This window comes from Pezoporus occidentalis, unplaced genomic scaffold, assembly GCF_034315485.1.
Source record: "Pezoporus occidentalis ecotype Australia unplaced genomic scaffold, CSIRO_AGI_Poc_V1 ctg180, whole genome shotgun sequence".
Classification (NCBI taxonomy): Eukaryota; Metazoa; Chordata; class Aves; order Psittaciformes; family Psittacidae; genus Pezoporus; species Pezoporus occidentalis.
Window position 1 is genome coordinate 1275101 of NW_026913641.1, and position 27033 is coordinate 1302133.

General features: G+C 45.6%; 1 protein-coding gene across 2 annotated transcripts in view; it reads left to right on the forward strand.

Moving 5' to 3' along the window:
- Nucleotides 1-27033, forward strand: part of MYO5B (myosin VB) — a 149256-nt gene that overhangs the window by 17583 nt on the left and 104640 nt on the right. For both annotated transcript variants that reach the window (XM_062615394.1, XM_062615396.1), the window contains exons 2-4: nt 11830-11940; nt 14718-14889; nt 17814-17958. In XM_062615394.1, the coding sequence (XP_062471378.1) occupies nt 11830-11940; nt 14718-14889; nt 17814-17958 (428 nt within the window). The remainder of the gene's footprint in view (nt 1-11829; nt 11941-14717; nt 14890-17813; nt 17959-27033) is intronic.

A 27033-nucleotide genomic window follows, 5' to 3' on the forward strand; every position in this document is an offset into this window, starting at 1 on the left:
TTTTTTCTCTAAGAAAGCACCTAAAAATAACTTTTTGAGGGTTTTCAGCAATTTCTCCATAGTGTGGGACCTTCTAGTCCAAGGGGGAGATGAAAGGGCAGGCAGCTGGAAGTCAACACAGCTATGAAGGGGCATGTGTTGCTTCAGCATCTCTGTTTTTTGTAGATCACATCCTCTTCTGAGTAGAGTCCTAAATCCCTGCTGTGTGCATGGATGTGCGTGACCACTAATGCTTCTTGTAATGCATTTGAAAGTCCTGCAGGACAAATCCATGATGTGAGTGATGCTGTGGGTTATCTGGAGCTTTGCCCATGGTGGTGGGCTGCACAAATTCAGGTGTCCCTGTCCAGCCACCAGACCATGGGGTTTGCAGGAGCTCTGGTCTTGGGAATATTACTAATATTCTAATATTACTAATATTTTATCAGAAAGGGCAGAAATTTTTGGGATTTTGTGTTAGGAGCTGGGAACTGGCAGCTCAATTTGCAAAAGCTTCGCTTTCACAGCAAAATAAACTGGGGTAACATAATGTTTATTTAATTTAAGTTTTTTTTTCCCTTGATTTATTCATGTACCTAGTGAAGCATGAAGTCATTACCTAGAGGAGAGAAAAACGTTGCAATGCAATTCTTGGTAGAGATGGATTTAAGTGACGGTTTTCCCTAATTTGAGTGAGCCACTCTCCATCTCTCATTGTTGTCTTCATGCACTCTTGAACCACTATAACTTTGGGTGTGTTTTCATTCTTTTTGCTGCTTTTCTAATTAATAATCCTTTTTTTTTTTCCTCACTGTGGGTAGTGAGAGCAGGTTGAAGTAGTTTTGCTTGAAGCAGATTATAGCCCTTAAACTGTGCTGGTGGGACTCAGTGGCTCCAAGGCAAGTGGCATCAGCCAAAGGGTGACCATAAATGTATGTCCTTCCCAAAGGGAAACACATCCTTTGGATAGGAACTGAGTTTTCTGGTCTTGGAACAAAACCCCCTGGGACTGAGCTGGGGGATGTGTTGTGGGATGGAAATCCTATAGTTGGGCTGTGTCTGGAGTGATGTGATGCTGCTGGTAATGGTAGAAGAGCCAGAGTTGAGAGTTACTTGCACTAAAACTCTGCACCCACTACCTGTGCCCAGAGGTAACTGCTTAGGAGGAATAAATAAATGCTCTTGTAATGCAAGGAGCAGTGTTTAAATGAGTAAATACATCTCCAGTTGGGATATGGATGTTGTCCTGTGTGTCAATCCAAGACACATACAACAGAATGGGTGTGCTTTGGGGACAGGGGAAGGAAGAAGCAGCACAGGCGGCTGTGATAGATTCTTTTCCTTTAAGTTATTCTTATTTTCTCTTTCTGCTTGGGATGTTTTCTGTGTTGACACTCGCTGGTTCATGAGAGCCGTTTGATCCGCATGGGAGTGCGTGTTTGTGTGCTGCTGAGGCATCTGCCCTTCCAACAAGCAGGGAACAGTTGCCAAGCCAGGGAAGAAATCCAAGCCAGAAGGTGAAGGGTGGAAAATGGTGGTGTGGTTATTTTTATGTTTATTTTATCCTTTTATTTGAAGTGGGGGCAGTTGTCTTCTTGCAGCCCTCAAGGACAGCCTTCTGCATCTTGATGTCCTTCATTGAGCCCTTCCTGCACAAAGCAAACAATGTTCTGTTAATGGCATCACTTCCCAAATCTCCTCCTGCAATTCAGAATTCAGGGGTGGTGGAGACAGCTTTTCCTGCTCCTTCCTTATTCAAGCTTTCGTCTCCCTTATGTTTATTGGAGGAAATTGTATATGGGATTTAAGGAATGGCTTTCCAGGGAGCTGCTGTGTGGTATAAATAAGAGGCTGCAGGATGTCAGTGCTGGAAAGTCCAGATGTCAGTATTTTAGCTGGACACTTGAAGCTATAAAGAAATATGAAGGAGAACAGAGCTGACTGTCTAGCCATCCTGTACCTTCTATTTTAGATATGAAAAAGGAACCTGCCTTTTGTTTGGGTTTCCTCAGAGGTGTATTTTGAACCAATTTCAGTTTACCCCTTGCAATATCTTGCCTGTTTTCTTTGTCTCACTGGGGAGAAGAGACAAAATACGTACACTAATGTAGAGTAACTCATCCTACAAGTGAGCATCTGAGGTCTGGAGTATGGATGTCCTGGGAGAAGAGGAGCAGGGCACAAATCACGTTCCCAAAGACCTGAAAATTACTGCAACAAAATGAAAATGCAAGTCCTTTCTTCCAGGAGACCCTTTCTCTGCCCTCTTGTTCCTAAGCAAATAGGGGTGTATGAATGTTTGTTCACTGCTTCAGATATTTTAATTAAATGTATTCATTCCAGCTTTGCATCTTGATCCCTGGTGCTGTTCTTCAGCTGTCTAATATCTCCTTGCTATCAAACTTTATTACTGGGATTTTTTAATTATAACCAGTAAAACAGTTCTTACTTAAGGCCTCAGTAATCAATTTGTTTTCCTTCAGTTGCTCAGCGATGAAAAGGATGCAGAGGTGGCCTGGGGGGGGGGGGGGGGGGGGAGGTTTACAGAACATCCTTCTGGTTACAAAGTGCTGAAGAAATGCCTGATACATAAAACTAGGGGTCAAAACCCCTTTGAATTAAGCATGCACGGAGTGATGCTGTGAGAGGGTTTTTAATGCATGAGTTCTGGAGAGGTGAGGGATAACTGTACAGGTAAATTAATCCAATTACTTCTTTCTAATAAGGATGAAAATCCAGTCTGATGGAAATGTTTCTTTGCAGTTAAAGGTAGATTTTGATGGTGCTGTTTGGGCATAGCAGTGCCTGGTGGGGAGGATGGTTCAATGCTCAAGCTGGGGGTAAGGTGGCTTGTACCCCGAGTTTCAGAAGATGCTTGTGACACCCGTGAATGCCACTTGTGTTACTGCAGTAACAGCCTAGAGGCAGCCACTGTTCTTATTGTTCCCTGTTCCAAGTCCTGATATCCCCTGGCTACATCCTGGGGCTGCCCAGCGGGGCTTCTCCCAGGAAACCATTTAATGGGAAGTGGTCACTGCACTGGGGAATGAACATGTTCATGAGCTTCCTTAAAGCATCATGAGGCTATGTTATACATAGAGGACTGTGAAAACCTGGGGGGAAAGCCTATTTTTAACTTCTTAATTAAAAATGAAAGGCCGTTTCTTAACTACGTTATTAATAATCAAATATATATATGGTGTATATTGAGCATGTTTTGGGTACACCTTATGTTCATCAAGGTGCTTACGTGGAGTTTGGGTGGAAAATGGGACTGCGGGGACAAGATTACACCAGAACACTGCTCAAGGTTTTGATTAATTGAGAACTAGGCGAGAGAAGGGTAATTAATGCCAATCAAGAGGGATTTGCAGAAAGTAGCCTGGAAGGATTTAAGTTGCAGTGTGGCAGGCTGTTTGATAAGTCATGCTACGGAGACACTTAGCCCCTGCATGGGGTTTTGAATCAAAAAAGCAAAATCAAACCTGGGAAACTCCAGCAGCCTTTATTGGAATAAAAACCCTCGTGGTTGCATTAGGACCATGAGTCTCATCTTGATTCCCCTTAGACACCAGGTCAAGGATTTTTTTCTAGATCCTGGACAACGTTTAACATTTGTTAATCAATGACTTGGAAGATGATGTAAGGAGCACTGGAAGGAGCTGGATCAGGTGGGTGGTGCTGGTGGTGGTTGTGAGCATCCCATGGGTGCCTGGCAAAGGGGAGATGCTGGGGAAGGAGGTGTAGAGCCCCCTGCTCCACACTGCTGATGCCCTGATGCCTGCTGCTCTTCCAGAAGGAGCTGCAAGTCAAGTGCATCATGATCTGGGTTGGCTTTAGCCCCAGACTGTTGTGCTTCCTCATGGACTCTGCAGTGGTTTAGGGGATCTGCAGAGCATCCCTCTTTTTGGCATCATGGCAGAGACTGGATGGTGATGATGAGCATCTTGCAGGGCTCATCCAGGCCTGATAGAAGAGAACTTTAATGATCTCTCTGGTTCACTGAGTTAGTGATCCCCTACTCATGGTGCTTTATGGGACAGGACCTGCGGAGAGGTCTCCCACCCAGCAGACTGGTGACTGCATCTCTTGGTGCAGCTCTCTAATGCTGGTGAATATTACATTTTGAAGGGGCTTTGCCAGGTTTTGTACCAAATCCTCCAGTGGAGCATGTGATTTAAATCCAGATTTAGATACCCAAAGGAGCAGCCCTGCCTTGTACCCCATGATTTCATCAGGCTCCTGGCTGCACCCTTGCAGCAGACAGCAGCCTGCTTCTCCCACTGCAAGCTCTCAGCCTTCTCTAGTGCTGCTTCAGAGCAACCAAAGGCAAAGGGCTCCTGTGCTCAACCTGGTGATGCACATCCCCTGCAGGTGAAGCCTTGTTGACTGTGTTAGAGAGGTTTGGTTCTGTTCTTTCTTAGAGTAGAGGAGCAAAGTAGAAGTACAAGAACTGTTGCACAGCCCAGAGCAAATCCTGGTCTTGTGGCCCACGATGGGATCACTCCCCAGCCCAGGAGGGACTCCTTTCCCCACCCCGGTTAAAACCAAGCTGTTTGTTCACCCTGTCCCAATCCACCTGGGGCTGTACCTGGTCTTGCAGCATCTAATGACTTATTGCAAGAGGGATTTTGCATTTCAGCCAATTGCTGCAGTGAGAGCAGGGCTGCGTGTCCGCCCGAGACCTTGGTCCTGAACTCATCAGTCTTAATTAAGCCTGCAGTAACGAGTGCCGCTGAAACACCATGGAAGAAATGGTAGGGGAGAGGATGGGAAGACACAAGCTGGCTGTTAGTTACACGTAAGAATATTGATTACTCCTGGAAATCATGTTTAATTAAAATGAAGCCTCTGAGCCTGCCCCCAGTATTTCTACCCTCATGTGGGGTTTGCCTGCAGCCCCACTCTGCTCAGTGACAGTTTTACCTCCGCCCCTTCATTAGCAATGCTGCTAACGAGCTGGTGGACAAATGCTGCAGACACTGCTTGTCCAAGATGCTGAGTGCTGCTCAGCTGCTGTGACACTTCATGCAAATCACCATCTGAGTTAATTTGGGCAGGGGAATAAAATTCAGCAAAGAGAAATTTAGTGCTGGTGGGAGGCGTGGAGCCATCCATCCGTGTGACAGCCCTTCGGGAGGGGAGGAAAACCTTCCTGCACCTGCGAGGCATCAGCAAAGCATGTGCTTTGCTAGCTCAGATCCAGTGACCTGGGATGGACAGAGATGCTCTGCAAGTTTAGGAGCTCTGCCTTGATGGGGACATGGTCTGGGTGTGCATTTACGTGCTTTCCCTGTGTCCGTCTCTGTGCTGATGGCATGAGGAGGATGAGGAACAGTGAGATCAGGCTAATCTGCCTTTGCTTGGCTGTTTGGGTTAGTGAGTTATCAGCCCTGGGAAACTCACAAATTGCTTGTTCTCATGTTGAAGAATTAAAGATGCTTCTGCAGCATGCTGTTGTCTTTACCTTTGCATTTAACATTCAGCAAGTTAACATTTGTATTCTGTAGCTCAAAATGATGTTTTTTTTTGTGTTTTTTTTTTTTTTAAAGTAGTAAAACACAGGATTATTTTTCTTGCCTTACCCCTTGAGCATGATGTTGGTGTACTGGGTGTCCCTTGCTATGTGTTGAAATACTGGCTGGTCATGACCTCTCTTTTCAGCCTTTTTGGGTGTTTTTTTTTATGGTGAGGAAGAAGTGGATCTCTTCCTATTTCAGGTTCTTGATGTGAGTGAATGCTCTCTGGCCAGGCAGGGGATGCTGGGCTCGTGCATGGCATCACAGCATTGGGTACCAGCGCTGCAGAAATTAGTCAGGGGAGAGCTGTGCAACACCAGAGCATCCCTGTCTGCTCTGTACCAAGCAGTGAAACCCTCTGTCATCCCCTCATGACCCTTGTGAGGGTTTGCCAGCTGGTGGTACCCAGCAGCAAACAGGGAAGCCAGCCTGGAGCGAGATGCAGGCATCAGCCTGTCCTGGAGTCACAGCACGGCTTGGGAAGCAATGACCTAAATATGGGCTTTGCTTGTCTGCTGGGCAGGGGAGAAATCACTCCTGGGATGAAAATCTCATTTGGAGGATGGGAAAAGGAGGATTATGATCTGCTCTCTTCCCTGATAGTCAATATTGTAAATAATAATAGCAAAGCTGTTGTTGTAACTTAAAAGAGAGGTCCCTGAACAGGGCAAAAACCACAAAAACCACCTCTGCTGCCAGAGCACTTCATCTGTGCCTCACTGCGTCATGGGCAGAGCAGATTTTGGTCTTGAGTCACTGCCAAGTGGGGCAGAAAGTGTTTCTGGGGCTGCAAGGCACCCAGGAGAGCCTTGGAGCCGGTTCCTTTCCATGCTCTCCTGCTCATGGCACACATCAAGTGGCTTTTCCCAGCACCCACAAGCAGGGTGGTTTGCACAAGCAATTTTAGCACAGCTAAATAACTTCATAAATAACTGCCTGTTAATCACAGGGGATAGGGGATCCTGCTGCAGGGGGAATATTACCAGTGGATGTGCAAAAACACTCGTGGTAGTGACCCCAGTTCAGCCCAGGACTGCACACCCAGTGCTGGTTAATGAGGAGAAGCTCGTTTGCTGTAGTGCAGAGCTAGGAGGGGATGCTGTTAGCATGCACGGTGGCTTCAAGGAGAATCCTCTGGGGATTTTTGCAGCAGGAGCCTCTTCAAATTAACTCTGTAGGGTAATTTTTAATAGTGGTTTAAGGAAAATAAGAAAGATGGCATCAAACCCTGAGTTGTGCTGGTATGGACCACTTTTAATTTAAGGTAGAGCTTGTATTTTGCTCTTTTTGCTTGGGAAAAACAAAGTTTTGGAAAACTTTAAATGTAGTAATAGATGGCTTGTGGGAGCTGAAGGGCAGTTATCAGTCTGTTTCAAAGTGAGCTGCTTAAGCATTCACATGCAGTATGTATAAATATAAACATTCTTGGGGAAGCCAGGACTGCTATTTATTCTTTCATATGTGTTTTTGTCCTCCTCAAGAGTATCAAGTAATACTGAGCCATGTTATTTCTTTGTACAGTCTGGAATGGAGTTGCAATAAGCCTGCAGCAAAGGGGGAAAAATAGCAGGTGTTTTGTCCCAGTCTGCTTGTTCTTAGTTGACATTTGTGTGTTCACCTTTGTTTTTCTAAGCTGGACATCGCTGTCTCTGCTTTCTACTAAAGTCCTTTTGTAAGTCTTTTCTTAATCTGTGTGGAAGAACCTTGGTTGTGAGACACCATGTCTGCATCTTCGTTACTGAAATCATAACTGCTTGGTGGTCAGTACTATTGTTTTGCTAGCATTATGGGTTTTCTGCTGTGCCCTCCTTCTGGTTGCAGTTCTGTTGGAAGGATGCCTCTGGAAATGTGCCATTAACTCAGGAGCAATGAAAACTTCCTGGGGTCAGCTGTGAGCATTGCCATTCCTGAAATAACTCTGGGGATTAAAACCCAATAATAATAAAGATGGATTTGCTGACTTCCAACTTGCCACAAATACTTGCAACCACCAAACCCCCAGACTAGACGGAAATAGCTCATTTTTAAGCAATTTTTTCTTAATTTAATGGACAGTTATACCCTTTATTTAATGGACAATTTAATGGGCAATCTGTCCACACAGAGTACACAGAGGTGTAACTCTTTCTGTGCAAACCAGCATCCCTTCCTGCTGTGATGGAGCATCCTCCAAGCACATTGCCTGGAGTTTGCTGGGAGTGCCTTTGGCTGCCACCGAGGGCTTTCAAACAGCAAAACAAAACCTGCCTCTTCTAATTTAATGCTGGTTTTAATCTGCATCCACAGTGGCAGCCTGCTAAAATCTAAATCAAATCAGGAGGTGCGGATTGAATTTATTAAGCTTCTGCCTAAGCTGGGTGGAATAATGCAAGAGGCTTTGAGAGCACCAAATTGCTTTGGTTTTATTGGGAACCTTGTTTAAAAAGAAACAAACCAAAACAGATCATATTTTTTCTTGAGCATGTGGAGCTATTTCTGATTTACGCTAGCACATCATTCAAAGGAGTCCCTGAGGATTAAAGAAATGCTTTTCTTTATGCCTTCTTGGATGGAGACGTGTGTTGGGAGGTTAAGTGGTCTGCCCAGGGTTGTGCCTCCTTATAATTCTCCAGTCCCAGTGTTTTGACATAGACATATCTGCCCTTTCCCTTTATAACAAGCGCCTCCAGAAGATCAAGAGGTTATAGCTAACGAAGCCAGGACATGGCCTATAACAGGGGATAATTAGGCTAGAGGTGAGATTCTGGAAGTAAAGGTTCACAGAGATGCCCTCCTCCTGCCCAAGTGGGTACCTGCCTGGGGGCATGGTTTTGGTGACCTGGTGGCTGTCATCTATAGGAGCTTAACTGGCAAACACACAGCATGTGAAGCCCCTTTAGAGGCTGCACAAGTTGGAGACAGGGAAGACAGGTGACATGAGCATGGTGCTCCAATGTTCCCCCAGCATGTGCTGCCTCCAAGCCTCATTGGGCTTTAACGAAAGCTGACCTTGTAAAGATCTAAGAATGGCAAAGTGCTTTTATTTTGTCACTGTGTGGTTTGACATATTTGGGATTTATGGGTGAAAGGGAAAGTTGGATGCATGTTTGTGTAGCAGCCTGCCCTGCCTGGAAGGCTGAGCACTGGCATTCCTTGCTGGAGTGCAGCAAGGAGGCGAGGATGATGAAAATGCACAGTAGAAAAGGTGATCTCCTCTTCAGATATCTGTGCATGCATGAGACGACAGCATTATAGATGCTTGGGGAAATGCATTCATAACAGCCTATTCTAACAGCCTGCAGCTATTTAGCAGGATGGGAAGAGCTCTGTGTAGGGAGTGCTTAAGCAGGGATTGCATTCAGGATCTCCCAGCCAGGGAGCAAGCTATTCCCAGGGCTCCTGAGACCTTGAGAACACCTTTGTCTTACTGCCTTCTGTACTACATGATCCCTTACACGTGTTGTGTATACACAGAGTCTTGGAAAATCAGTTATATTATGCAAATATATATGCAAATATATATGCAAAACAACACCTTGTTGTCAGGGTGGCTGACAGGACGTGAATCGTCCGTCATCAGGCTGTAAGTTCATTCCTGGGTGTTGGATGCTGGGAGTTTCTACCCTTCCACACTGGTGAACCTTGCATCATGCTTGGGTGTTGAGTAGCTCCTGGCTGTGGCTGATGATGAGTTGCTGAGCGGGGCTGATGTGACCTCTTACTGCTGCTGGAGGTGCACCCAGATTTCAACCACCAAAACATGAGCAAGCACCACCATGGTTTTGGGCTTGCTTTAGGGTCAGTGTGCCCCTCTTCCCATCCGTCTGTCCATGCAGGTCCATGTCTCAGCCCAGCCCATTGTGCAGGTGGAGGATTTGCAGGATTCCAGCCAGGACCAGCAACCTCTTGTTTTTGAGGCTGCCTTGAGCTGGGTACATGCCGATCCCCGGCTATTTCAGGCATTTCTAGAGCATATTTGATCTCTTTCTGCCACAGAGAGCTGGCACTGGATGAAACCACAGTGGTGGGGATGAAAAGGCAGGCAAGGCACTCTGCAGGAGGAGTGAGAGCTGCAGCAATGGTTTGAAAAGCCCTTCCCATGGTGTTGGAGCAGGAGAAACTGGGCTGAGGTGCAGGAGGTGAGGAAGGCTGGTGCGTCCCCATCTTGCCCACTGCACCATGGTCCAGCTAAAGATGGGTTCCTGGCTGTGCTGCAGGGATGTTTCATCTCTTGCAATGCTGCTTGGCTGGAGTGGACAGCGGAGATAGGGCTGGGGTCCCAAACTTGTCCTTTCCCTATGGCAGCTTCCTTTCTTTGTGGCAGGGAAAGCACTGAAGGCTCGTGGGGAGATAGAGGTGCTGGGAAAAGTCTACTTATTTATTTCATTTTTTCCCCTCCCAGATAAAACTGCTGTTCTGGCAATACATTTGTGTAGCTCTATTTAACATCTAAAGGTTCCCACTGCTGTAGCTATTGAGCAGCTCTATAAATAATTACACAAGATACATATAAAAATCTATTGCTCTTCAGCTGCAGAGCAGGCTGGTAGGCAGATGCTGCCGCTTTAACTCTTGGGTTGCTGTGAGTATTATTTGGCCATTGTGTGCCTGGGGTTTGGCTTTAAGATGAAAGCCAAAACCATCTTTGGTGCTGCGATGCTGGTGTCACTTGGATTTGCTGGGATTTTCCCCAACCCTTGTGTTTTGTGTAAGAATGAGTTTATATAGCTCTGATTGCAATGGACAGGAAGAGCTGGGGGAAGACTGGTGAAGGGAACACAAGTGTGATGGGGAAGGGCTGAGGGACCTGAGGGATTCAGTCTGGAGAAGAGAAGGCTCAGGGGGGACCTGATGGCTCCCTACAACTGCCTGAGAGGAGGATGGAGCCAGGAGGGGCTGGGCTCTGCTCCCAAGGACCAAGGGATGGGACAAGAGGAAACGGCCTCAAGCTGCCCCAGGGCAGGTTTAGATGGAGCTGAGGAACAATTCCTGCCCCAGAGGGTGCTCAGGCATTGGAACAGGCTGCCCAGGGCAGGGCTGCAGTCACCGTCCCTGGAAGTGCTCACACATCGTATAGACGAGGCCTCAGTGCCATGGGTTAGGGGTGGCCTTGGCAGTGCTGGGGAACGGTTGGACTGCATTTTGAAGGTCTTTTCCAACCTGGTTGATTCTATGAGTCTAGGAGATGTTCCCCCAAAATGCCAATAAGTGATTGTAGAAGGACTCCTGTTGACTCTCTACTGTCTGGCTGAGTCCAGCATCAGGCTGGCTTTATGAGTCTGTGTCCAGCAACAAAAGCCTGGCTCAAGGTGACTCGCTGCAGAGATGGAGCAATTTTAGGTTCCTTGCTCCTGGGACCTTGCCCTAGTAGCTCCATGAGCAGGGAAACTGGTACCTGCTCTGGCCAAAAGAAAGGTGGATGTAGAGAGTGAAACCCATGCATGGAGGTTGCAGCGTTACTGCTGGTTTTGCAGTGCCTCTGTCCCAGTTCCTGAGAGCATGCACTGAGGTCTCGGCGCAGCAGCAGTTATTTGCTCAGCACAGGGGGGATGCTTTTACACAGCCTGAGCAAAGTATTTATCTCTGCATCATAAAAGCAATTAAATCTCATTAGCAGGAGGTGCTGTGGCTTCGGGTAATGCCGCCATCTCGTTACGCGTGAGTGGTGCTGCTTGCTCTTGGATTTCATCCTTTTGTGGACACTTTGGCAAGGTTGTACTGGTCTGCCTTTGGGATTTACCCTTGGATGATCAAGGGTGTCCCTGACTTTGGAGATGTTAATAAGGTTAAATGTTTCATCTAAGCATCTTTCTGGAGCCCTAAAGCCTGTTTGCCTCCAACTGAAGTAGTTTGCTTTGGTGTCTTCTGCTTGCTTTTAGCCCCATGGCAGAGGGTTTGGTTTAGGGCATGCTCTGTGGGGAGAAACCTAACATCATTTTGATGAAAAGAAATATGTTTTGGTGTAGGGTCTGCTGGGGGAGAATTGCATTATTTCATAAAAACTTCTGGAAGGCTGTCTTTTTCCCAGGGAAATTAAATTCCACATCTTGCCTTGAGACTCTGCCCTGCTTCATTAGATTGGTAACAAGCCAGTGTACACCCTGCCTGATTGAAAATCAGACTTCTGGTCTATAATTTACCCCAAAACCTAAAATTAGAAGATTTTTTTTGACTGAAATAAATGGTTTAGCTGCGCTGATTTTACACTGAGTGCGGAATTGTATCCATGGTGAATTAATTTATTTCTGATTTAATTTCCTGAGGTTTCCTTATGTTTAAACTTTTTCTTTCTCTCTCTCTCTCTTTTTTTTTTTTATATATATATATTTTTTTTTCTCCCTTCATTCTGCAGTACACAAGGGTTTGGATTCCTGACCCTGATGAAGTATGGAGATCGGCAGAAGTTATCAAGGATTACAAAGAGGGAGATAAAAGCCTGCATCTGAAACTTGAAGATGAAACTGTAAGCTTTTGAATGTCGTTTTATACTTTTCAGAAATGTAAAGCTTTGAATTAATGTGTGAAGAAGCCTCAGCCATCTCGTATTTTTAGGAAGTATTTTAACGTGTTCTATTGCCTTAGCACTTCCAGCTTTTCCTTGCCCGCTCCCTCCCCAGGCACTTGTGTTAGAGTGGGTTGTGAGAAAAGCCCTTGACCTCTCTCGTCTCATTTCATCCCTTGGCAAAGTCGTAATAGTCTGTGATATCAGAATGATTTCTTTAATAGCAGCAGTGTGTTAGAAATACCAGTTTATGCTTTTTGCTGCTGAGCAAACTGGAAAGAGAGAGACTAGTGGAATCTACTCAAGTTTGGCCACCAATGGAAAAGTCACTTAGAACACAGAAGTGACTTCTGTGCAACAGCTTTCTCCATCCCTTAGTTTTTCTCTTTAAGTATAATCTTCCATAAAAAACCTTTTCCTTCATTTTTTTTTATTTTAAATAAAAAAACTCTAAAAGACAAAAATGAGAAGCTCTGCATAGGACTATGAGTGACTGCCCCTTGCTCCTTGGTGGTTTCCCTGCCCAGTAGCCCTGTGCCTGGACCCCCTGGATTCACCATCCTGAATCTAACAACGTTCCAAGTCATATCAATCGTTATTTGGGTGTATTTTTTTTCTCTAATGACATGATGCTTCATGCTCATAGACTCATAGAATGGTTTGGGTTGGAAGGGACCTTCAAAGCTCATCCAGTCCAACCCCACCTGCAATGAGCAGTGACTTCTTCCACTAGATCAGGTTGCCCAGAAACACATCCAGCTGGGCTTTGAATATCTGCAGGGATGGCACATCTGTCACCTCTCTGGGCAGCCTCATGATGAAGGATGTTACACAAGATGGGCATGTTTCCACCATTCCATCATGCTGCAGCAGCTTATTGCTGCCTCCCAGCGACATTGGGGGCCATAGGGATGACTCTTGCTGCAGGTTTATTATATGATTTTTCTCTTGTTCCTGTGATAAGAAGGTAGAAACCTTGGGAGAAACCAAGCAGCAGTGCTCAAGCTTTTGTAAGAAACTGGTGATGGGTATGAAAAGCAATACAGGCTTCAGCTTCAGGCATGTTTCATGAACAGTGCTAATGGTGTCCTTTTTGGGGTGCCTGAGTGAAGGTGGGTGCCCATCTCATCCACAGCAGCTCCTTCATACTGCTTTTTGTGCTCAGGCTGCCAAAGTACCTCTGCATGTACTGCTGAGTGCTGCAACGTCCACCCTTGATCTTGAGATCTTCAGCAGTTTTAGTTCCGGGGTTGGGGTGGGAGAGGGTTTTTCCCTTTCTTTCTGATCTTTAATCTGGATATTCTTCTGGAACCAGAGGGTCTAAGAAGTCCTGTAAGGTCTAGCCTTTTCATACAGGGTCAGTAACATTAAAGCACAAGGAGATTAAGGGGTCACTAGGTGTTGGTAGTTTAATAAGCATGTCACTGTCATGGCAAAACACAAGAACATCTCATTTTGAGGTTGTGCAAGAGACCCCTGTTTGATGCTTTACTGTATTAAACCCTGCCTGGTCCCAAGTCATGTTAGGCTGAAAAGCGTTAGTGAAGGGGAACAGCACACGTGTGCATCAGAGATCCTGAGCACACATACCTTTGGGGCATTTGAAGCTGTTGAAAGCCTTTTGTTCCTGACAGCCAACATGCACTACCCGACTGTTTAGTGCTTCTCTTTTGTCCTTGTGCTTAAAGTGAATTTTCATGGATTTTGTGGTTTCTGGCTGCACTTTGTATGCAAGTGTACTCCCTTTGAATGAAGAGCTGATTTTTTAATATCACAAGGGATCCCTGGTGTGTTTGCCATTAAGATGTGATACTGAGTGCAGACTCTTGAAAATTGGCATTGGCAATGTGGAACTGGAGTATAAAACAAGCCCGAGGTTGTCAGATGTGCTGCAGGAGCCTGTCCTTGTGCACTTTGGGTCAGCTTTTCTTGTGCTGTTTGCACAGGCAGTAACCCAATGCCAAAGCAATGGTAGCGGTGCCTTTTTTTCCCTTCTGCTGGGATCTGAGTGTCAGGACCCCTTTCAGAGGCACCCTGAGCAAAGTAAGATCACAACAATTTTGTTTCCTCCACTGTAAAGAAAGTAAATTACACTTTTTCTCTTTAGCTGGTGTCTGCTTCGTTTAGGGATGAGTCAAAAGTAATTAGCATATGGGCAGCTGTATGCTTCAACAGCATAAGCTGGCTCTTAAGGTACCGAAACAACAGGGGCTCCTCACTTATCCGTGTTCTTCTCTGCCTGAAGGGTTATAAGGTTTTGAGTTTAAAAGTAACCTGAATTAAAGATTACCTGAGAAATCACTCTGATGGGGAGAATATGGTCTGGTTTGAAATAAGGCTGCTTTTCAAAGAGCATGAAGATGCTTAGATCAGATGAAGCTGTGGTTTTCTGTATGGTACCTGCTGCTGGTCAGAGCTGGCTAAAGGCAATTTGACCCAAGGCTGGCATGAAAACAACCCAGGTGTGCTCAGGTTGGTGCTTATCTACCATCAGTGTCCACCAGGACCATCTTTTGGACAGCTCAAAGGCATTTACCAGAGGGGTGGATGACCTGTCACCTGGTCGTGTGCCATCCACGTCTCTATAGGATGTAACACAAAGGGGCTTTCATTTCCTTTAGGGCAGGATGTGTATGTATTTTGTAGTGTCAGGATGGAGTTATGCTTGGATAAGTTGTAAGATATTAAAGAAGCTGCTGGTTTTGGTATTCTGATGTTCTTTCTGTGTGTCTCTTCAGCTCTACGAATATCCCATTGACCCGCAAGGAAATGAATTGCCTTTCCTGCGCAATCCAGATATCCTTGTGGGAGAGAATGACTTGACGGCCCTGAGCTACCTGCATGAGCCCGCAGTGCTCCACAACCTCAAAGTCAGGTTCATCGAGTCCAACCACATCTACACGTACTGCGGTGAGTGTCCAGGCCACATGTTCAGCTCCTGGAATGCAGTGGATAGAATATATCCACATAGAAACCCCCTCAGACCACAAGCGAGAGGCTGTGGCATGAGGAAGGTCCAGGGCTGTGAATTTGGGATGGGTGGGAGACACGAGTGTGTGTCAATAGGCTTTAGGTTGCAAAACCAGAGGTGGTTTTTGAGGGTTGGTGCACTGGGAACTTCCTGAGCTCAAGGTCCATGTATCTCTTGGTGGGGGTGTCTTGTCAGATGAGTTTGAGGCCACCTTTGCATGTGCTTGGCAGTCTGAGGGGGGAAAAAAGTGGGATCTAGCAAACCACTGGAGAGCAGCAGCATGCCAGAAAGATGTGGCCCAGCTGACAAGTGTCTGTGGTGGATTTTCCTTCTAAAGGACTGCAAAAAAAAACTTGCTGCGCTGTTATTTCCCTCCTATTCTTGATGACTTTGAGGGACATTTAACTCAATGCAAAGCAGAAAGAGTGTGTGTGAATGCTCCATTCCTAGCGGTGTTCAGGGCTGGGTTGGACAGAGCCTTGGGTGACATAATTTGGTGTGGGGTGACCCTGCTCATGGCAGGGGGGATTGGAGCTGGGTGATCTTGAGGTCTTTTCCAACCCTGACTATTCCGTGATTCTATGGTTCTATGTGTGAACTTGGGTTTGTCATTCTCGGGGAGGGTGGCCTACCAAAACCATTCAAGATAGCAGTTACCTGTGAATGGATGGCAACAAACTGCAACCTAAAAAAAGAAAAGGAAGAAGACAATTCAGCCCTTTTTATTTAGTTATGTTGGAGAGTATTGGATGTTGAACCCTCTTACTGGCAGTGAAAGTGATTTTGCTACCAGTGGTGCAGACTAATGATTCTCTAAGTGGTGAGTTGCAAGGTATCAGCAAAATACATGGGATTGTTTGTGTGGTTAAGGCTGGTACAGATATGATCCAGTGTTCCAACTTAGGGTGCTTGAGGAAATGTGTGGCAGGAGGAGGTGACTCTTAAAGTAGTGCCCTTGAAATAACATGGCCTCAGTGGCTGGCAGTAGTGGTGACTTCCTTTAAATATTTAATGGTGTGTAATGTTAGACTGCTGTCACAACTTGCAGACTTTTGCAGCTGCATGTGTGTTCCCAGTCAGCTGCAAGCCTTCTATCATCCAAAATCAGTGAGGTTTCATTATTGCAGCTCCTTGTGAGGGCTCATGGTAACCTTGAGCACTGCGTCGTCATAACGAAGATACATGGGTTTAGGCTTAGCCATTTGGGCTTAGCAGGTGTAGGTTTAGCTGCAAAGCTCTATGTGGGTGCTACATACATTGTGCTTTGCTTCTGAAGTAATTGAGGAGAGAAGAGTGCTTTTGTAGTAGCCATTGTCTGAGGCTTATAGGGCTTCAGCCTGGTTGGCATTGTGGCGTGTTTTCAGCGACGAAGGGTAACAGATGCATGACCCTAAGAGAACCAAGAAGCAGATGGGAGCAAGGCATGGTGAGGTGAAGCTGTTGGGTTGATATCATAGAATCACACATTGGTTTGGGTTGGAAGAGACCTTAAAGCTCCTCCAGCTCCAACCCCTGCCACGGGCAGGGACCCCTTCCACTAGAGCAGCTTGCTCCAAGCCCCTGTGTCCAACCTGGCCTTGAACACTGCCAGGGATGGGGCAGCCACAGCTTCTCTGGGCACCCTGTGCCAGCGCCTCAGCACCCTCACAGCAAAGAGCTTCTGCTTAAGAGCTCATCTCGGTCTCCCCTCTGGCAGGTTAAAGCCATTCCCCTTGGCCTGTCCCTACGTCCCTTGTCCCAAGCCCCTCTCCAGCTTTCCTGCAGCCCCTTCAGGCACTGGAGCTGCTCTCAGGTCTCCCCTTCAGGAGCCTTCTCTTCTCCAGGCTGCCCCAGCCCAGCTCTCTCAGCCTGGCTCCAGAGCAGAGCTGCTCCAGCCCTCGCAGCATCTCCATGGCCTCCTCTGGCCTCGCTCCAACAGCTCCACGTCCCTCTTGTGCTGCTGCCCCAGAGCTGGATCAGGACTGCAGGGGGGTCTCCCCAGAGCGCAGCAGAGAATCCCCTCCTCGACTGCTGCTCTCACTCCTTGTGATGCACGGAGGCATGGAACATGACTTGGCTGCTCTTGGCCTCCTGTCACGTATCCTGGTGTTTGCTGCAGGCTGACAGTTCCTGTGCTTCGCTGTGATTTCAGCGTGCCCAAGCCCTGAATCTTCCGGGCTGGTGCACAGCACCCGGTCCCACCAGCCACAGGCTCTCTGGAGCTCCTCACAGTAGCAATTCAAACCTGCAAAACCTGAAGGTGCTCTGGAGGTGGAGCTTTGCAGTACTTCAGTTCTGTAGGGTGCAAACCAGCTCCCTCGAGCGCACAGGTAGCACCACGCGTGTCTTTGCCTCTCATTAATTTCATTAGTTCCAGGGCTTGCTGCCTCCTCCAGCCAGGCACGGCATTCCTATTGCTGGGGAGGAAAGAGACATTAAAGCTTTAATGCAGGCTCTGGCATTCATTTCCTGTGATTTATCCATTTCATTTTGATTTGAGTACATTCTTTGTTACGAGTTTTTATTCAAGATTTAAGCCAGGGGAAAATCTGGGATATTTGTTTGGGTCTAGCAGAGCTTTGGTTGCACAGGAATCGCTTTTTTGAAGTAATGTCTCACGGACTCCTCAGCTCCTCTTCTCACTCCTCCTGCAAAATCTGCCTTCATACAATGAAGACTATTATGTATTTGCTCTTCTCACCAGTATTGCGTGCCCTCTCTGTAGCTATGTGGGAGCTTATTGCCTAGCTGTCAAGAGATGCTGAGATAAGAAGTAGAAGTCCTTCACCAGATTGATTGGAACAACTAACACAAGCCCTTAAAAGCCTAAAGTATTAACTCTGTGCTTGGTTTGTAATGTATCTGTCCATTTATCTGTTCCAAGGTATTGTACTTGTCGCCATTAATCCATATGAGCAGCTGCCAATCTACGGGCAAGATGTCATCTACGCATACAATGGCCAAAACATGGGGGATATGGATCCTCACATCTTTGCCGTGGCAGAGGAAGCCTATAAGCAGATGGCCAGGTGAGTGCTCACTCAGTCAGTGTGGTCAGATCGAGCTGTTGGATCAAATAGGCAATTAAACGTTGCAAATATGGAGTTAAAAGGAAGTTGTGGAATAGCATGTGAAACACCCAGGTTTTCCTCTCTTCTGAGAATACAGAGTCTTCTGTTGTGCCTTTATATCCCCAAGTTGGTATGGTATCTCCCCATCATGGTGGCTGTCTTCACCCATGGGTGCTTAGCTCTGTCCTTCTGTGAGATGCAAGACGTGGTTCCTGCAGCAGCTTCCCTTGCATGGTGCAGAACTGCTTCACACTGAAATCTCTTTGAGGTCAGGCATTTCTGATTAATTCTGCTTACTGACCTGACCCCATTGTTGGCTGCCAAGACTGCCAGGCAGGCTAGGCTGGTGGGGAACTTTGGTCCTTGGGAGCTCATGTTTTCAGTGCAACCATGATTCAGATGGGTATCCTTCTCCTGTTGCTGCTTGGATGAGTTTCCTGGAAGAAATTCAAACCACTCTGCAAATGTCATGTGTAATAGCTTAGAGGAAACCGCATTTCAGATAATTTGGAGAGATAATCAGACTAAACAAGGGAGCTGATGTTAGTCATCTTTATGGAGACACTGCGAATTTGAGTTAGAAGGTGGCTGGTAATATTTACAGGTCCTTTAAAGCAATGTCTTCACCAGAGCAATGCAGTGTGAATTTTACTCTCTTTATGTCTGTTTGTGTGTTGCTGAGGGCTGATGCAGAATTTTGTTTTGATGAGCCATGATCTAAAAGAGAGTTTGAGAGGAAGCTGAGAGCTTTGCACCAAGGATCATTTCATTATAACTGTCTGGACTCTCACAGTGTGTTTAGATGCTCTTGTGGATTAGCTGTGATTTTTTTTTTTTTTTTGCTGCCTGGGCTTTTAATAGTAAGAGTAAGCACATAACCGTTTACCAAGGGTTGCAGCCTGTTTTCTGCTGTGTCTCATCTTTAACTGGTGAGTTAGGATGCATTTATAATCAGAGATGCTCCAGAGTTCAATCTAGAAATGAATCTGGAGGAACACTGCCATGGGCAGAGATTGGAGGGAAGGGATTGCTCCCAAACTGACTCCACGCCTCAGTTCAGCCCTCCAGCAAGTGCTTGTGCTTTGAGCAAAACCGTTTTGAGAATTTAGAAGTCTGAGGAGCTGTCTATAGAAAAAAGGCGGCTTAGGACTGTGTTCTTGTTATATGAATCCAGCCTGCGCGGCAAGCTGCACTGTTCTATTTGAAGGATGTCAGGGTTTTGCTGACCAGTGTGGAGGCCCCATTGATTTTCCTGGGTATGTGTCTAAAATACAAGGACTTAATTTTCTGTTGAAGTCTGTGCTAGGGACGACTTGGTATTTTCCCTCTTGCCTATGTCATTTTGCAGGCAGTGGGCTAACAAAGAGCCTTAGCCAGAGATGCTCAACTTTGTTGTCCTCCTCATCAGAATAAGTCTACTTTTGACAGCCACCTATAATTGATAGCTGCTGCCTGTGCATGGTTAGGACTGCTATGTTTGCAAAGAGACATGGAAATAACCACCTTCAGAGCTCTTAATAAACAAGATGCTCACTGTTAGTGCTGTTCTGGTGCTTTATGTCTCAGGCTGGTATTAGGGTAATTGCAGGCTTGGAACAAAAGAGGGATTCAAATAGGGCTGAGAGGAGATTGTAACGTGGATTATAGGAATCCGCCTCATTATTTAAAATATGGCTCTTAAAGTGAAGCACACTATATTTTAAATCTGAAAGCTTCTGAGTGGATGTTGTGTCTCCACAGTTTGATCCATGCTTTTCCCTCTGCAGTGCTGCAGGGAGGGTGGTGGAGCTGCTGGAGCAGGGCGTATGGACAGTGTGTCTCATGAATGATGGATGTAGTGCATTGGACAGGACTTAATTTTGCCCTTTTTTTTTGTTTTTCTTTTTAAACTGACTCAGCAGGATGCCTTGTATCTGCAGCTCTGCTTAGGGGTGTGTGTGAGCATGGTGGGACATGGGCAGCTCAGCCGTCAGGATGGAGGTCTGTGAGCACTTTAAACCTAAACTGGTGCAAAGCTATCACTTTTTTTGCAGCATATTTAGCTTTTAAACAATTGCATCATGTCTGGTGCATCCGATAGATCGGGAATAAAACTCAAACCTGTAATCTCAAAAGGTCAAACCTGCAGTGTGACTGAGAGCAGTAATCTCTAGCTAGCCTTCTGGGTTTGTTTGTTTTCTGTCTAAGTGTGTGCTTGTGTATATGCATATATAGGCTTGTATATATATACATATACATACACACATATATATAAAGGAATTATTCTAAAAACAAACAATGCAAATCGCATCATAGAAAAGCAAGAACAATGCTGCAGATGTGCATTCTGTTTGAATTTCTCTGGTTTCCTTTCAATCAGAATGTCTTCAGTGTAAGTAAGAAAATCAGATGGGTAAAACAAGCTTTCTCCATGGAAGATTATTTGGAAAGCAGTTGATGTTATTTGCAACACCAGTGAGCAAAAAGGTGGTGAATAAATAATTTCCTGTAGTCACCAGGCAGTTATTTCTGCATGAGCTTGTCTGATGTTTGGTGGAGTGTCATCTCCAAGTTTTGCAATGATATATGTCCATGGGATAATACTCATGCAGTTTGTGTGGTGGAGCAGAACTTCATAAGCTGACTTCTCAGTAAACTGCTTCATTGAGATCAGACACTGCACTGAGGCAATAAACCCTTCAAAAAACCCCATTGCTGAAATGGTGATTGAGGCTTTTCTGGGGCCACAGGCAAACAGAGCAAAATTGGACTGAGCGTGTGAGCAGGCTCATGGTGCTGGCTTCTCCCTTGCTGCGGAGTTTCAAGTTCAGTGGTGCTCTAAGGGCAAACTTTTCCTTCTTTTCATGAAGTCCTGGATAAAGAGGGCTGCAAGGTGTCTGGTTTTATAGGAAAAATAGTGCACGGATGTAATCAGGAACCATGAGGTCAGTTTGGGTAGCTCTTTTACAGTGCAGAAGGCAAGGTCATATCTCTCTATCTCCTTATCTCTTTATCTCTATCTCTCCATCACCTCTATGTCTTTATCATCTATTATAAATAAATATAAAATATATAAATATATACTTATATTTATATGAAATGTATAAAAATATAAATATCTGTTTTCATGTATATAAAAGCAGATATATATGTGAGTACATATTTTATATTTATATTATATGTATATAAAAAGCATAATATATATATGTAATAAATATTTACATATGTATATTTTAGCTTTATTAGTGTCACAGAGCACACTGGGAAGATGCAATGGAGGCGATTGAATGGGATTGAGTAGATGCCAAGGAAAAAGGGCCCAGAATGTAAGACTGTAAATGGGAGAAGTTGGAAGCAATTTGGTTCTTTTATTTCATTTTAAATTCTCTAGGTTTCTAGTATGCCACAGCCCTGTAGAGGCAGGGTGCCAGGGCAGAAGTTAAGATGTTTGCTGGTCTACAAGTGTTAGTGAAGTTGTCCTATGATTTCTTTCCTTCCTCAAACTGATGATGTCCGTAAGATGGGGTTGGAGGCACCTTCACAGATGGATGTAAAGATCTGCTGTATCCTCTGGTGTTACACAGTGATCAGGAAATGATGTTTTAAAAGGGAAAAAAAAAGGGACTGCAGAGGGTGTACAACATCATCTGATTCCTTTTTTATGGCAGCAATAGTTCAGAACACCTATGTACATATGCATGCGTTAAAACTCCCCTTTAAATGAAGGTGTTTCCAAAGGAGGATGGTTTGCAGCGCTTGTGTGTAAAACAGCTTAAAAAAGGGCAAGTGATTAAAATTCACATGTGACAGCCTGTAATTTTTACAGTGACCAGCTCTTTATAAACTCCCTGCATAGGCAGTGTGAGACTAACTGCACCTAGTTCACTGAAACAATATTGTTTTAAGCTAAATACACAGCATGGAGTTAACTTGCTCCAAGCGCTGCTGCCAGACGCATTGGAGTCAAGTGCTGGGGTGGTAGAAAACTGGATCATTTGGTGATTGCTAATAGCTGTGGCTGTGGGGTTCGAAGCAATTTGTGCTTTGGGATGCATGTTATCTGCAGGGCACTGCAACCATCTCCTCTGCTCCTCGTTTCTGTCCTCCTGATACACTTAGTGAGATGCATGGGGTGTTGGTGCCTTTTACACCTCTGAGTGCTGCAGAAGATATTTGTGCTTCTGAAAGCAAGCTGAAAGCTTTGTGGGGACAGCCAGGATTGCCCAGAGCAGCAGCATAGCTGCCAGTGTCCTGGCTGATTGCATTTTGCTTTCCTTACAGAGGAACAAAAGATCCCTTGTGTGCCCTGATCCTGATGGTGGCTCTGATTCCCTTGTGTGTCGTCAGTCTGGGCAGAAGCCTGGAGTCTAGCAAGAATACTCCCCTTGAACCTTCATTTCTGCTGATGTGAACCTGACCAGCAGCTTCCCATGCACGAGCAGGGATTGTTTGTCACTTCTAACCCTAACCCACATTCCTCTTGATGTGTATGTCCCATTGGTTATTGCCACCTCTGTGAAGGTGATGGAAGTTTGCATGGGGACAGTGCAACACCAGTTTTCCATTTCTAGCCTTTGGGGGCTTTAGTTGGCTATTTAGTTCTCTTTCATGTCTGCAGCCCTGTTTTTCTTCTCCCCAGCTATCCTCAGCCAGCTCAGCTTGTTGATGTGGTCACTGTGTTGTCCCTTGATGCTGAGCTGAGTGTGTTGGGAAAATTACTGCAGTATGCTACAGTACTGAATCCATTTGTGTGGCTTTTTATGCCCTACCTCTTCCTTTTGTACCAGTTGAGTTCACTCAGGCCAGGACTTGCTAATCCAAGTAAGGTTTCTTAATGGGTGTTTTATTTACTTACTTTTAAAATAATGGAATATAATTAATGAAATGCAAAGTTGAACAGCACTAGGTGATAGAAGTATGTGGTGTGTCATTGCTGTGGGCAATGGGGCAGGAGAATGGGCTCTCCTAAGGCTGTAAAACATCTTCCAAAAATGGGGAGCATGTAGTGAAGGTAGTCTTTGCTCAAATCATAAATCAAACATCAAAAGCATCACAAACCCTTTACTGTATATTCTGTATGTTTTCCAATGAGCATGTCTCTATCCCACTGTGGTAGCAACTTTATAGTCACATATGTGGAACTCTTAGCAGGTGTGACATGGCAGCAGTCCATGTCTGCTAACCAACACAAGATAAGTGCTGTGTTCGAATCTTATGATGAAAAAGATCTCGAGTAACTTGCAAGTCTTGAGACTTACAGCAGCCTGCCAAGAAACATGTGGACTGAGTGAAGTCATGCTCTTTAGTCACTTGTGTATCCATCAGGCTGATGCTTTCACAGATGGCACTTGTAACATCAGAGGGAATGCGAGTGTTCTGGTACCCTGATGGTTAAACTGGAGTTTCCTCCTCCCCAGCGTGAGGATCTCCTCACAGTGTTGTCAATAGTTTTTGCAGAACAACACAGGAAACATAGAAATTATCTGGGGGCTGGGTTTGCACCTCTGGACTGCTTGGTGGGTACCAGAGAAACCCTGGTGCCTGCAATTCAAACCAGGGTCAGCATCACCTGTGTGATTCTGAAATTGTGAGTAACATGGAAATAGTGTGTCTTGCCTTTTCAGCGCTGTTGTCAGCATGCTGTTTCTGTCACTAAATACTTAAGTACTAGGACTGCAGATGGGTAACTATTTAGTAGTGTCTTTCTGTTTTGTTTGGAAGTTAGTGCACCCAGGTCTTGCATTGCACCGTCAGAAGCTTACTCCCAAATGTAAAAATCACTGCTTGCCTACGCCAACAAACACCACACACGATCCATGTCTTGCAAGATGCAGTGCTGTTGGGACTGTGCATGGCCACAGCCATGCTTTCTTCTGCTCTGGGGATCAATGCCAGAGCTGAAAAAGAGCAGAAATTGCAGCATCAGCCCTGCGCTTAACCCCATAAAGATGGGCAGGGGTATGGGTACAGTGGGGGGGGGGGGGTGTGGGGTGTGTGTCATTTGAAAGCACTTTAAATTTCAAGCTTTAAAAGAGGATTTAAAGCCATACAATGAGAGAATGGGTAGGAGTGAAGAGAGATTAACCCCCAACAGGGATGGGCAAGGAATCAGTCTGGCACAATAAATAAGGCTGAATGCTGCGTTGTATTAAAAGGGGAAAGGTTTCATATCTCCTGGTGAATGAGGCTGGGCTGAGGGTTTACAGTGAACTGTGGGGCCAACCTGTGCTGCAGCTCAGCAGGGATTTGCAGCAGGCACCTCTCAAAAAGAGTCAGAGGATAAAATCACTAACAGCCTTGAATTTAGAAAGCAGAGAAACCGAGCGGGGTCTCTTCTGTTTAGAGTTAAAAGTGGGATAGGAAGGAGGCTTTGGAAGAGCTACCCCATGAACATGTCAATGCTGATGTGAAACCTCAGGGTTTGCAGAAGCAGCTGGACACAGCTCCTCCAGAGGTAATATAAAGAAAGAAGAATAAAAATGGCAGAGACTTAGGTAGTGTTTGTCAGGTACTGGAGGAGAGACCCTCTAGTCTTACTTCTCTTGCTATGGGAGAGGACAGAGAGGCTCTAAGTGGCCAACTAAATGATCCTATTTTAGTTTCTTTTTCTTTTCTTTTTTGGCAATTTGGAATGAATACGGTGCTATCTGAAAGCAGCTTTAATCATAAATGAGACATCCCTTACAGAGAAATCATAAATACACATAATGGGACAGCACTAGCATGGGACAGCTTAAGACACAGAAAGGTCAGTGTGTGACTAAGAGTAACGACTGTGTGTGTGAAATATTGGAAGGAGTTTTAATAGGCTGCATCAGGTATGTAAGTACTGCTGTGATGCAGACGAGCTGTTCCAGCTCTGAGGTGTGAAAGCTGTAACACCAAATATCATTAAACATTCAAAAAGGTGTTTATAAGCATCATAATTACATCAGAACAGAACAACTTGTGATTGTCCTTGCCCACCTCCTAGTCACTGCTTGCCATATCCTCAGTGAAGTTCTGGAGACCTCAGGGCAGAGAACCCAGTGGTTTCTGAAAATCTTTCTGGGGTTTTCCCAATGTATATCAACTGTAATTAATTAGATGGTCAAGCAGGAGTTCTAAAAGGTTCAGTGGCTGATAATGGTTGAGGTGATGAAGTCTGCAGGAAAGACTTTCTGGGACTGCCATGGGGTGGAATAACAATAGACGTGTCCTCCTGGTGCCTGCAGAGCTGAACTGCTGGGGTAGCATCTTACAAGCTCGGAGAAAAGAAAGCCAGCATGATTCTTGCCTGTTTGTGATACTTTTTGGGAGGATGGAGTACAAAGCCTCCTCCATCTGTAAGGCTGCAGTGCTCCACAGGGACCAGTGCTTGCGGGTGTCTTTGGTCAGAGCTGTGTGATGTGATCCCAGCGCAGAAAAGGGCATCAGGGTGCCAGAGAGCTAATAAAATTGGCAGGGTGCGTGTTTTGCTCTCATTAGAAACAGCGCACAAAAGAATTGCTGACCTCGCGTTAAGTGTGGCCGAGGAGCTTGTGTTCTTCCCCAACGGGCTATGCAAAGCATAAATCCTGGGAGAAGGTCATCCTGCCCTCAGGGATTGGTGGGAAGACTGGAGACAGCTCAGCATTTTGCAGGAACTTTGAGCACTGAGGATTTTCTTTACTACTGAAGGGGCATTTCCAGCTGGCCGCACAAAGCAGTTTGGGGAGAAGGTCCCTCGATGAGCTGGGACCAGTGGGACTCCCACTGCTCTCACAGGAGGAGTTTTCTGGAGCATCACATTAAAAGTGCTCCGACCTCTGCAAAGACATCTTAATTTGCACCGTGGTATTTGACCTCAGCATTAGAAACATCAGATTGGTGTGCGTGTTAAATAGTGCTGTACAGAAGGAACGGTGCTGCCGGCGACTGTTGCAGAAGAGAAGGTTAATCTGCATGTTACCTGTTCTTTGAGCATCATGCTACGAGCTCATCCTTTCCATTTAGGGCCAAACTGGTACTTGTAGGCTTTTCCCAGCATACGGGACAAGCTTTAACCTGCCAGAGGGGAGACTGAGATGAGCTCTTAGGCAGAAGCTCTTCCCTGTGAGGGTGCTGAGGCGCTGGCACAGGGTGCCCAGAGAAGCTGTGGCTGCCCCATCCGTGGCAGTGTTCAAGGCCAGGTTGGACACAGGGGCTTGGAGCAAGCTGCTCTAGTGGAAGGTGTCTCTGCTCATGGCAGCAGGTTGGAACTGGATGAGCTTTAAGGTCTCATCCAACCTAAACCAGTCTGGGATTCTATGACCCTGAGAGATTCAAGCCCATTTTTTCCTCTCTAACTTGTTGCTAAAACCCATGTATTTGTAGGCAAATTGGCTTGGAAGCTGCTCAGGATGGACCCTGATTCATCTTCTGAAGTAAGACTTGGATGTGCATGATCTAACATCCCCCAGGGACACCTGCAGAAGCTGATGGACATTACACCAGGCTTTGGCATCACTGAAATGGGATGTTACTGTGTTCTTTCTTTAGTTTGTTGCATTAAAATGCAATGCTGTCTCTACAGTTGTGATGGTACCAGGATGGAGAAGGGGTACAGCAGCTTTGAGGTGGTTCTGGCCAAAATGTATTTTGGAGTTGTGATGTACCTCATGTTTGGTGTAGGATGTTGGTGAAAAAATTATTTCTTCTTCCCCATCCGTACAAGTCACTATGTAAAAGTTTGTCTACATCAAAATAACAAAAAGGAAAAAAAGAGAAAAAACCGTATAGGCTAATAATTCATGTTGTTTATGAGAGCTGCAGTGTAAGAAAGGCCCAGAAAAACATGTAGCACTTGAAAAGCCATCCTTATGTTGCTGCTGGCTTCAGCATCTGCGGCTTAAAACATGCATTTGCAGCAGATGTGTGATAACGCAAAGGGAAAGCATGCCCTTAAACACTCTTGTTCAACCAGATGCTAAATAATGTCCTCTTGGGTTTCTCTGAGGGAAGTCCCACTACCCCGAAGTCGTGTTTTCATGTATGTGCTGACTGATGATGCCAGGCCTGGTTTATTAAATACCCAAATTAAAGCCAACAAGTAAA